This window comes from Cetorhinus maximus, unplaced genomic scaffold (assembly GCF_964194155.1).
Source record: "Cetorhinus maximus unplaced genomic scaffold, sCetMax3.hap1.1 HAP1_SCAFFOLD_468, whole genome shotgun sequence".
Taxonomy (NCBI): domain Eukaryota; kingdom Metazoa; phylum Chordata; class Chondrichthyes; order Lamniformes; family Cetorhinidae; genus Cetorhinus; species Cetorhinus maximus.
In genome coordinates, this window is record NW_027596411.1 from 233902 (window position 1) to 245352 (window position 11451).

Here is an 11451-nt window from a genome sequence, read left to right on the forward strand (position 1 = left end):
TTTTTATATTTCTAAATAGCTTTCTCCCATAGCTTTCAACTTCATATTTGTAGTCATTCTTTGTTTCTTTTTAATATTCTGTCCAACCTTCTGACCTTCCACTAGTGTTCACAGAATTATATGCTTTTTCTCTCAATTTGAAACTATCTTGAGTTTCCTTAGTTAGCCACAGATGGTACAGCCTTCCCTTAGAGTCTTTTCTTCTCACTGGAATGTATCTTTGCTCAGCATTATGAAACATCTCCTCATCTGTCTGCAACTGCATCTCTACTGACCTATCCCTTAACCTAATTTCCCAGTTTTATTCAGCCAACTCCGCCTTCATACCCTGATAATTGCCCTTATTTAAGTTTAAAACACTAGTGTAAGACCCACGCCTCTCTCCCTCAAAGTGAATGCAAAATTCAATCCTGTTATGGTTACTGCTATCTAGGGGTGCCTTTACTATGAGGTCATTAATTAATCCTGTCTCATTGCATATTACCAGGTCAAGGATAGCCTGCTCTCTGGTTGGCTCTAGAATGTGTTGCTCTAAAAAACTGACAGAAATTATCCCATGAACTCATCTTCCAGGTTCCCATTACAATCTGATTTCTCCAATCCATACGTAGATTAAAATCACCCATGATTATTGCCACGCCTTTTTCACAAGTCCCCATCATTTCTTCCTGTATACCCCATCCCACAGCGTAATAACTATTAGGGGAGACATAAACAACTCCCACAAGTAACTTTTTACCTTTAATATTTCTCATCTCTACCCAACTGGTGCTAAATCTTCAATTATGAATGAACATGCCATCTCTCACTATGGTACTCCCTTATGCCACCCTTAATTAACAGAGCAACCCCACCACTTTTTCTTAGCTTCCTACACTTCCTGTCCAAATGCTCCATCATGGGTTTTCTGATTAATTCCTGATAATTATGTTTGCGGTGTCTATTGGTATCACTCCCTCTCGCCCTCCCTGTGCCTCGCCTCTGTATCAGAAGGTCATGTGTTCCTCCTTCAGAGATGTGAGCCGCACAAACAGGGCATTCACTTGCAGTGGCAGTACTGAGGGAGTGCCGCACTGTCGGAGGGTCAGTACTGAGAGAGTGCCGCACTGTCGGAGGGTCAGTACTGAGAGAGCGCTGCACTGTCGGAGGGTCAGTACTGAGGGAGCGCCGCACTGTCGGAGGGTCAGTACTGAGGGAGTGCTGCACTGTCGGAGGGTCAGTACAGAGAGAGTGCCGCACTGTCGGAGGGTCAGTACTGAGGGAGCGCTGCACTGTCGGAGGGTCAGTACTGAGGGAGCGCCGCACTGTCGGAGGGTCAGTACTGAGGGAGCGCCGCACTGTCGGAGGGTCAGTACTGAGGGAGTGCTGCACTGTCGGAGGGTCAGTACTTAGGAAGCGCTGCACTGTCGGAGGGTCAGTACTGAGGAGTGCTGCACTGTTGGAGGGTTAGTACTGAGGGAGTGCTGCACTGTCGGAGGGTCAGTACTGAGGGAGTGCTGCACTGTTGGAGATGCTAACTTCAGATGAGACTTTAAGTCATATTCCCTCCTACCCCCTCTGAAGATTGTGAATGATCCACAGTCTTGGCTTCATGGAAACACTGAGGAATTCTCGCTTAGGTTATGAACAATATTTATCCATCGACCAACCTCCAGCTCATTAACACATTGCGGACTGTGGGATCTTGCTCTGTGAAAAATGGCTGCCACGTTTCCTTTGTGACATCAGTGACTACATTTCAAAAAAGTTCCTCATTGGCTGTGAAGCTCTTTGGGATGTGCTGAGGAGTGAAAGGCGCTATAGAAATGCAGGTTCCATCTTTTATAGAGTGAATTGTTAGTTTGTCTTTGGCGATCCTGGGCTTATCGGAGGTAAAGTTGCTGGTAAAGGATTAAAATTTAACTTCCACTGGCTTCCATTGTGGGGTTTCTGAGGGGAAAGAGTGTCACAATCACAGGAGCACCGAGAGATGATAGATTAAAAAATGAGGAAGGAGTTTGCACCTTTTTCTTATTGAAATGATGAAGCCAATTTGGAAAGACAATGCCTGTTTTTTATTGGGTGTTCGATGATTTGATCACCGTCTGTGGCTTCAGTTCCCTATTGGTCACGGGGCTGAAGGGGATGGTGAGGGATGGAGGAGGAGTGTCCTCATTAAAGTATAAAGGACCCAGTCAGTTCCAGCTGCCGGTATCTGACTGACGGACCGAGTGGGTAAGTGACCAACACGGGGCAGGCGGGTGGGGAATGACTTGATGCCCTATGGCACTGTCAGAAGGTCAGTACTGAGGGAGTGCTGCACTGTCGGAGTGTCAGTACTGAGAGAGTGCTGCACTGTCGGAGGGTCAGTACTGAGGGAGTGCTGCACTGTCAGAAGGTCAGTACTGAGGGACTGCTGCACTGTCGGAGGGTCAGTACTGAGGGAGTGCTGCACTGTCGGAAGGTCAGTACTGAGGGAGTGCTGCACTGTCAGAAGGTCAGTACTGAGGGAGTGCTGCACTGTCAGAAGGTCAGTACTGAGGGAGTGCTGCACTGTCGGAAGGTCAGTACTGAGGGAGTGCTGCACTGTCGGAGGGTCAGTACTGAGGGAGTGCTGCACTGTCGGAGGGTCAGTACTGAGGGAGTACTGCACTGTCAGAGGGTCAGTACTGAGGGAGTGCTGCACTGTTAGAAGGTCAGTACTGAGGGAGTGCTGCAGTCGGAGGGTCAGTACTGAGGGAGTGCTGCATTGTTGGATGGTCAGTACTGAGGGAAGATTGCACTGTCAGAGGGTCAGTGCTGAGGGAGTGCTGCACCTTCGGAGTGTCAGTATTGAGGGAGTGCTGCACTGTTGGAGCATCAGTACTGAGGGAGTGCTGCACTGTCGAAGGGCCAGTACCTGAGCCTTCGGTTACTGACATTCCGACAGTGCAGCATTCCCTCAGTCCTAACCTTCGTGCAGTGCAGCACTCCCTCAGTACTGACCGTTTCACAGCACGCCTTCACTACTGTCCCTGCAGGGCACTCTCAGGACTGCCCTGGATGTGCCAGCCTCGATTTTGGACTCAAGTCTCTGGAATGTGACCTTCCACGGCTCACTGAGTCAGGGAGAGAGAGAGAGAGAGAGAGAGAGAGAGAGAGCGGGAGCGAGAGTCAGAGTGTGAGATCCACTGAGTCACATCACAGTGGAACCTTTGAGAATTCAAGAATCTTAAATTGGGCCTGATCTCGCTGCAGGAGGCCGGGTCTCTGCGTTTACTAAGATATCTTCTGTTTCCTCTTCCCCTGCCAGGTTTTCCTCTTACGTTGCCTTGGTGTGAACCTCACATCCCCTCATACGATGTTCCGAGTGGCTGTAATCTGCCTCGCCCTCTCCTTCAGCCTCCTGCACGCGGAGACTGATGTTGAGGAGGATGACATTGATATCGAAGATGAATCTGAAGTAAGTGTTCGCACTGACCCAACAGGAAATTCGAGAAAGGGCGCTAAACAGCCCGGAGGGGAGGGGGTGGAAAAGGTGATAAGGACCCGACAGGCCAGAGAGCCTCCCTGGGCCCTGTAATGACTCTACGATTAGTTATGGGCATGAAGGGCACGCTGGCAATTTTGGTAAAGGCCAAGAAATCAATTTGCGGCGCCCACACCTTCAACCGGCCTCATGCCCTTAGCATATGAAATTTAGGGGCCTTAATTTAGAGGCCTAATGCCTGCTTCAGGCCCGGTTGCCAAGCCAGGAAAGCCAGGCTTCGGCCTAGCCAGGCACCCCTTAACGGGAATGCAGCAAGGGCCAATCCGCTTGCCCTGTCAGCCCCCTCCGGTGGGTGTGAGAGATCTCAGAATGGGTTACAGCATGGGCAGTTAGAAAAAAAGAGCTATATAAGAAAAGGATAAAGGATGCCGTCAATCTGGAGCTCCCTCGTGTGAAGACAGGCTGCTGGTCTAGTAGATGTCTGGACTTTCTCACTAATGGAGCTTCGGCATGTAAAAAATTATCAATTCTCTGACCCAGCTTTGCAGGTTTCCAAGTGCAGACAAATCACACTCTGATGAGGGTTTTCTGGCTACAGGTGGATAACCACACACAGAATTTCAGGCAAGGCAGAGATAGTATGTTAGAATAGCCTTCCTTCTTGGCTTATTCCCTCAAAAAAGACTCAGTTCGAAAACATCAGTCTCAAAAGCTTGAAGCTTGCCTCTGTCGTGTGATTTCCAGCAAGTCACTAGCCTGTGCCTTTTTTCAGTTATTTTCACCCCCACCTCCGTCCGTTAAAGCGATTGCAGATCAAATCAAAGAGATCTTCCCACTTTCAGGTAGCGCACTGGTCCGGTGATTTCTTGAAGAATGAATATTTTTCGCAACCCATAGGTGAACTTATGAGCTATTTGTAAAAAAAAAAATCTCCAGGTCAGCATACAAAGGTCCAAACAATGCAACATCCTCCAAATTTTTAACCGAAAAATCCAATTCGGGAAGGTGTGGTTCTTCCAACAAGAACCCTCTATCAAAACTCCTCTCAACCTTCCCTTCTCTGAAGAAAACAGTCCCAACATAGCCTCCTTGCTTTTATACTCCATGCTCCCCACCCCTACTCATAAAGCCTTTCAACGAAATAGACCCCAAGGCCACAACTGGGAGAGCAGCAGTAACTAGGCCACATCCTGTGATGGCACTAGTCCGGAATTGGAGGCCATTGTGTGGTTTTCCCTCACCAATCGCTCCCATAGACCACACCGTTGATGAGGTCGTAGGGGTGGGTGCGGGCTCGATTTCATGAGCGTTTTTAGCAACAGATTACTATCCTCCACTGACTGCCTTTTCCCGGTGAGATCTCCCCGCTCTCTCCGTCGGGGAAAAGTTCCGCTGGCTCTGGGGCGCAGAGGATCTTCGAGGCGAGACCCCGGAAGGAAACTTTTCCGCTCTCCGTCAGCGGCACTGTTTCGCTGTAAGCCCCTCCACCTATGTCACCCGAGGAGACGCCCGCCGTTCCCTTCTCACCTTGCAGGCCTGCGGGATCTTGCTGTGCCCGGCTGGGCCGCCACGTCTCCCGCCCTGGCGACGGCGCCCAGATTTCACGGAGTGCGTCACTCTCCGTTAAGCGACGCCCTCGAGACGGTGAGAGGCGCTAGTCGAATGCGGCCCCCTCGTTTTTTTTAGATGCCTCGGGCCGCGCTCTTGCTAAGGGTAGGTACAGAACGGAAACAGGCCATTCGGCCCGCCAGACCGTGCTAGCTTGACGCTTGTTAATTTTAGCCCTCTCTCTCTCATCTAGTAACCCAGCACCCGTCAAATAGTCTGATCTCCCCTGAATATCAAACACCCATCACCAGGTTAACAGAAAATAACCCGAGGGGACTGGACAGGAAATTTACAGTCGCTTCCAAACGAGGGGAAGGGCAGATTCTCTGACTGTAAACTGATTGTATTTTATTCTATTCCTCCAATCGCAGCTGCGGTCCAAGTTCGAGGACTTTAAAGTGCAGTACAAGAAGGACTATGACCAGGCGGAAGGTAAGAGACGTGTCCACACTATTCGGTCGTCTGTCCCCATTGCCCAGGAAGGCCGAAGTCTGATCCCTCTCCTCCGCTGAATGAACTGATCCCAGACAATCCGAGACAGCGGCAGCCATTGCAGGCCTGACTGAGCCTGGGATAGGGAGCTTCAAAAATCACCCAGCGTTTGTCCCCACCCCCAATTCGGGATCCCTGCCGGGGAGAGTCGGAATGTGCACTGGGAAAGGCCACTGGGCCTCGCTCAGCTTGACGTTACCCCCTTGGTCCCTGACAGCCAGGGCTCCCACATCGCGGAGCGTCGGAATGGGGAGTTGGAGGGCGGTTGTGAGTCTCTAAGAATACCCCACTCCCGACATTCCCTCAGGGGAGGGAGCAGGGCAACAGTGGGCGGGGAGGATCATGAAATCAAAGTGGAGGGTAGAGGGTGAGGTGCACAACCAGATCCCGATGGTGCCCCTCACGGTTCCGGCCAAACCGTCAAGTGAATCCGGCCCTGTCCAACGCTGACACGTTTTCTCTTGAATTTTGCTCGGTTAAAGAGGAGAAAAGGTTCCAGATCTTCGTGGAAAATCTCAAGACAGCCAAACGGATGCAGGAGCAGGACATAGGCACTGCCATCTACGGAATCACCAAGTTCAGCGACATGTCAGGTAAGCGAGCGACTGGCAGGGGAGGACGGCGGGGGGGCTTTTGTGGAGGGTTCTCTGCCCCAGGTGCCATGCTGGGTGAGGCCAGCGCCGTGTGTGATACTGGGGCACGCCGACTGGGATGGGGTTACCAGCCTGTGTTCAGAGGCCCAGCCTAGACTGGCGATGGGCTATATTGGCTGAGAAGCCAACTAACGTACAACAGTCCGGTCTTCCGTATGGAGCGGAGAGACATTCCCTGAAGAGAAAAGGTTATAAATAGAGATACACATCAATGTTACAATATGGACACTAGGCCATTCAGCCCATCCACTCTGTGTTGGCATTTACTGCCCAGCCAAGCAAATCGTTCTAATCACACTGAGCCCCCCTGTTACACTAACCCGACATCCCCTTGTCCCATCAACCCCCCCACCGTCCAATTTAATCCTGAATATTTCCATAATTTCCATCTCAGCCGTTCACACTTGATGTGAAAAAGCAGGAATTCTCTCCCCTTGAACGGGGGGTCATTGGGATTGTCCCATATCCGTGGGAATGTCCCTCAGTCCTATCCCTCCCCTGCCGGGAGAGGACAGTAACAATCTCACAGTGTGAGAGGCACCGACTGCAGCGTAACCACATGATAAAATCTCACACCGGTTTCAACACGAGAAAGACCTTTTAACAATTCCTTAATGGGGTGTGGGCTTCGCTGGCTGGCCCAGCATTTATTGCCCATCCCTAATTACCCCTTGAAGGTGGTGGTGAGCAGCACTCCCTCAGTCCTGACCCTCCAACAATGCAGAGATCCCTCAGTAACGACCCTCTGACAGTGCAGCAACTCCCTCAGTACTGACCCTCCGACAGTGCAGCACTCCCTCAGTACTGACCCTCCGACAGTGCAGCACTCCCTCAGTACTGACCCTCCGACAGTGCAGCACTCACTCAGTACTGACCCTCCGACGGTGCAGCACTCCCTCAGTACTGACCCTCTGACAGCGCAGCACTCCCTCAGTACTGACCCTCCGACAGCGCAGCACTCCCTCAGTACTGGCACTGGGAGTGCCGACCTGGTAGTGGGTGCGAGTCTCTGTTGTGGGACTCGAACCCACATCCTTCTAACGTCAAGTTGGCTGCGCTACCCCACTGAGCTCAGCAGCAAAGGAGCCAAATGCAGGTCAGGTTCCAACTAATTCTTCGTCACAGACACCAGTCCCCGCTGTACAGGCAGCTGTTCACAGCTTCCATTTATGGAACTGAGGCTTTTTTGCCTTCCTTTATTCTTTCACGGGATGTGGGTGTCGCTGGCGAGGTCAGCATTTATTGCCCATCCCTAAATGCCCTTGTTCAGTGGGTGTGAGCAGCCTCCTTGGACCCCTGTATTTTGTGTTGTGTAGATTATTGCCTTCAGTGTCCTTGTTCAACTCTCCTGTCGCCGTTTGGAATAACTGAGTGTCTCACTCGGCCATTCCAGGGGGCAGGTAAGAGACAACCACATCGCTGTGGGTCTGGAGTCATGTGTAGGCCCAGACCGGGTAAGGACAGCAGATTTCCTTCCCTAAAGGGGCATCACTGAGGCAGATGAGTTTTTACAACAATCGATGAACGTTATTATTACTGAGATTCCAGATTTGATGAATTCCTCCAATTTAAACTCCACCAGCAGCCATGTGGGGATTTGAACCTGCCTCCAAGACCATTAGTCCGGTCTGGGTTCCAGGCCCAGTGACATGACCCCCTAACCCCACCGTTCCCCTGCTGACCAGCTCCAGCAGGGGCTGCAGGTGACGACGAAGCAGCTGAAAGGGATGGGGGAAGGGATCTTGGGAGTCGGTCTGTGTCTGCGGCGAGCAGCCCATCTCCCAAACCCAGAGCAGATGCTGCTGAGGTGGGGAAGAGGGGGAGATGGGGAGATCTCAGAGAGGTACATCATCCACCACCCTGGGTAAACTACAGCTCCTCCAAAACTGCAGCCCCGGTCCTAACATAGCACTAACGTGAAAGACCCGATGTTGGAGATTGGGGCATTTTAATAGCACAGGAGGCCATTCAGCCCATCACCTCTGTACTGGTCCTTCAAAAGAGTATCCAATTAGTCCTGTCCTCCCCCAAACCACCATCCCGCTCTTTCCCCGTATCCCCGCAAATTTTTCTCCTTCAAGTATTTATCCAATTTCCCTTTGGAAAGTTCCTATTGAATCTGCTTCCGCCGCCCTTTCAGGCAGCGCCTTCCAGGTCACAACAACTCGCTGTGTAGATAAAATATTCTCCTCATCTCCCCCACCTCTGGTTCTTTAACCGATTCTCTTCAATCTGTGTCCCCTCTGGTTACCGACCCTCCCTGCCACTGGGAACAGTTTCTCCATATTTACTCGATCCAAACCCCTCATGATTATGCACACCTCGATTAAATCCCCCCCTTAACCTTCCCTGCTCTCAGGAGAACATTCCCGGCTTCTCCAGTCTCTCCGCATTAACTGAACTGCTCCCCATGTATCGTTCAGCTTCTCCCCAGCCCTGGAGACATGAGCTTCACTCCTGCCTGGCACAATGAGCTGTCTGGAGACTGGTTGCACAGTTGCTTCAATTGCTTTTCTTTTCACAGATGAAGAATTTGGTAGTTTTTACCTCAACCCAGTGATCAGTAATAACAACGACACTTGGCCAGAGGAGATGCTTTCAGCAGAGGTCGCGGAGCCACTGACAAACGTGTCTATTCCCAAATGCTTTGATTGGAGGACCAAGGGAGCAGTGACCTGTGTGAAAGATCAGGTATACTCGGTGCCCATCCAAAACTACCAGGACAAGTACAGCACGGGGTTAGATACAGAGTAAAGCTCCCTCTACACTGACCCGATCAAACACTCCAAGGACAGGTACAGCACGGGGTTAGATACAGAGTAAAGCTCCCTCTACACTGACCCGATCAAACACTCCCAGGGCAGGTACAGCACGGGGTTAGATACAGAGTAAAGCTCCCTCTACACTGTCCCCATCAAACACTCCCAGGACAGGTACAGCACAGGGTTAGGTACAGAGTAAAGCTCCCTCTACACTGTCCCCATCAAACACTCCCAGGACAGGTACAGCACGGGGTTAGATACAGAGTAAAGCTCCCTCTACACTGTCCCCATCAAACACTCCCAGGGTAGGTACAGCACAGGGTTAGATACAGAGTAAAGCTCCCTCTACACTGACCCGATCAAACACTCCCAGGGCAGGTACAGCACCGGGTTAGATATAGAGTAAAGCTCCCTCTACACTGTCCCTATCAAACACTCCCCGGACAGGTACAGCACAGGGTTAGATACAGAGTAAAGCTCCCTCCACACTGTCCCCATCAAACACTCCCAGGACAGGTACAGCACGGGGTTAGATACAGAGTAAAGCTCCCTCTAAACCGTCCCCATCAAACACTCCCTCCTTTATTGTTTCATTTCCCACTCTGGTTGTTTTGTAATCCATCTGTGTATTTAAGAATTAAGTTGATAATTTCTGCCAAATTTTTGACACTCCCCTACTTTGCGTTTAATGGTTATGCCTGCCTCAATCTTCGATCAGAATAGCTGCATTTACATAGCGCCTTTAACATAGTAAAACCTCCCCAGGTGCTTCACCGGACTAGCGCGAGGCGAATTTTGGCCCCAAGCCACATGAGGCGATATTAGGGTCCGCGGGTTCGGTTTTGGTTTTGGGGGGCACCTTAAGGGATGAAGAGAAGAGCATGCTTTCGGGAGAGAGTTCCAGAGCTCAGGGCGCGAGGGAGCTGAAGGCTAGGCCGCCATTCGTGGAGCGATTAAAAGGCGTGAGGGTCGTTGCGTTGGGGAGGGGGGGGGGTGGGGCGGGGAGGGCACAGTGATCTCGGAGGGACTCGGGGCTGGTGAGGAGTGGCGGAGGGCGAAAAGGTGGGAGTGCCGCGAGACCTCAGTGCCTTGTCGAGCTCTAGGGGCCTTGCAGGCGTCGTCAGGAGGTGGTGAATAGCAATCCACTCGCCAAACAAACCAACAACTAATGATCTCTCCTTGGCCTGCAGAGACGGTGTGCAAGCAGCTGGGCTTTTGGGTCTGTGGCCAATATTGAGACGCTGGTGTACATAAAAACAAAGATACTGAGGACACTGTCAGAGCAAGGTAATGGGAGTTAGTTTCCCTGGCCTCAGGCCTCTACTATTGTTCTTGAATTCTGTTTGCCCCTGTTTCTTTGCTGTTCCTCATCGTGGTTGGAGTCTGAACGTGTCCTTAATTGATTTCAGAGCTGATGGATTGTGACCACTGGGACAAGGGCTGCCAAGGAGGTTACCCGTTCAACGCTTTCAACTCCATTTGCCGCTTAGGTAAGGAAATTGGGCGCAGAAAGGGAAATCAAGGGAGGAGAGGAAGGTTGGATTACGAGGGAGAGAACGAAAGATACAGACAGGAGGAGGGACAAGAAGAAATGTCAATTTTTCAACTTAAAAACGGCCTCCAAAAACAATTCGCAAACTGAGGGAATAAGACGCCCCAGTCTAAATTGTTCCCTTTCTGGACCGGAGAGGTTGAGCGGCAGTGCAGGAACATAATGCCCCTCCTTAAAAAGGTTCCTTACGCCGTTAAGCACCAGCCCTAACTTTACTGCAGTGCATTTAATGTGTAATTACTGCCACGAACCCCACCCTTATTGCCCCAGCAAACTCTGGACTCTTTCTCGCTTTTCCCTGTTGATTCTGAGGAGCTGTCACTGGGCAAGGCGGGCATTTCGTGCCCATCCCACGTCGCTCTTGAGAAGGTGGTGGTCAACAACAACAACTTGCATTCACATAGTGCCTTTAACATAGTGGACAGTCCCAAGGCGCTTCACAGAGAGACCATGAAATGAAATTTTGGCCCGGTGAGAACATAAGGAGATCCTAGGGTCAGGTGACCAAACGAGGGTCAAAGAGGTCAGTTTTAAGAAGCGTCTTAAAAGAGGTGAGAGAAAGAGAGAGAGGCGGAGAGGTTTAGGGAGGGACTTCCAGAGCATAAGCCCCCCGCCACCCCCCTCCACCCCAGGCAGCTGGAGGCACGGCTGCCCAATGGTGGTGAGATTAAAATGTGAGAGTTGAAGTGTTGGAGGAGGGCAGGGACCTCGGAGGGTTGTGGGGGCTGGAGGAGGTTATGGAGATAGGGAGGGGATGAAGGGAGGGATTTAAACACTAGCCAACATGTGTGTCATTGGGCTGAAGCCTATCCTCATTTTAAAGCAAAGCTCTGCTCCTTTTATCAACAGGGGGAATAATGTGTTCACACGACTACAGGTATAAAGCCGTACAGCAGAGCTCCTGCCATTTCAAACGCACCAAAGTCGTTACGAAAG

The 11451-nt window shown here is 51.1% G+C and overlaps 1 protein-coding gene across 1 annotated transcript in view; it reads left to right on the forward strand.

Annotated features, from left to right (window-relative positions):
* LOC144673791 (cathepsin L-like) overlaps positions 1-10880 on the forward strand; it is a 36204-nt gene extending 25324 nt beyond the window's left edge. The window contains exons 2-8 of the mRNA XM_078535452.1: positions 3272-3421; positions 5428-5488; positions 6031-6141; positions 8726-8892; positions 10154-10250; positions 10373-10453; positions 10828-10880. Of these exons, the coding sequence (XP_078391578.1) occupies positions 3320-3421; positions 5428-5488; positions 6031-6141; positions 8726-8892; positions 10154-10250; positions 10373-10453; positions 10828-10880 (672 nt within the window). The 5' untranslated portion in view covers positions 3272-3319. The remainder of the gene's footprint in view (positions 1-3271; positions 3422-5427; positions 5489-6030; positions 6142-8725; positions 8893-10153; positions 10251-10372; positions 10454-10827) is intronic.
* Positions 10881-11451: the final 571 nt, after the last annotated feature.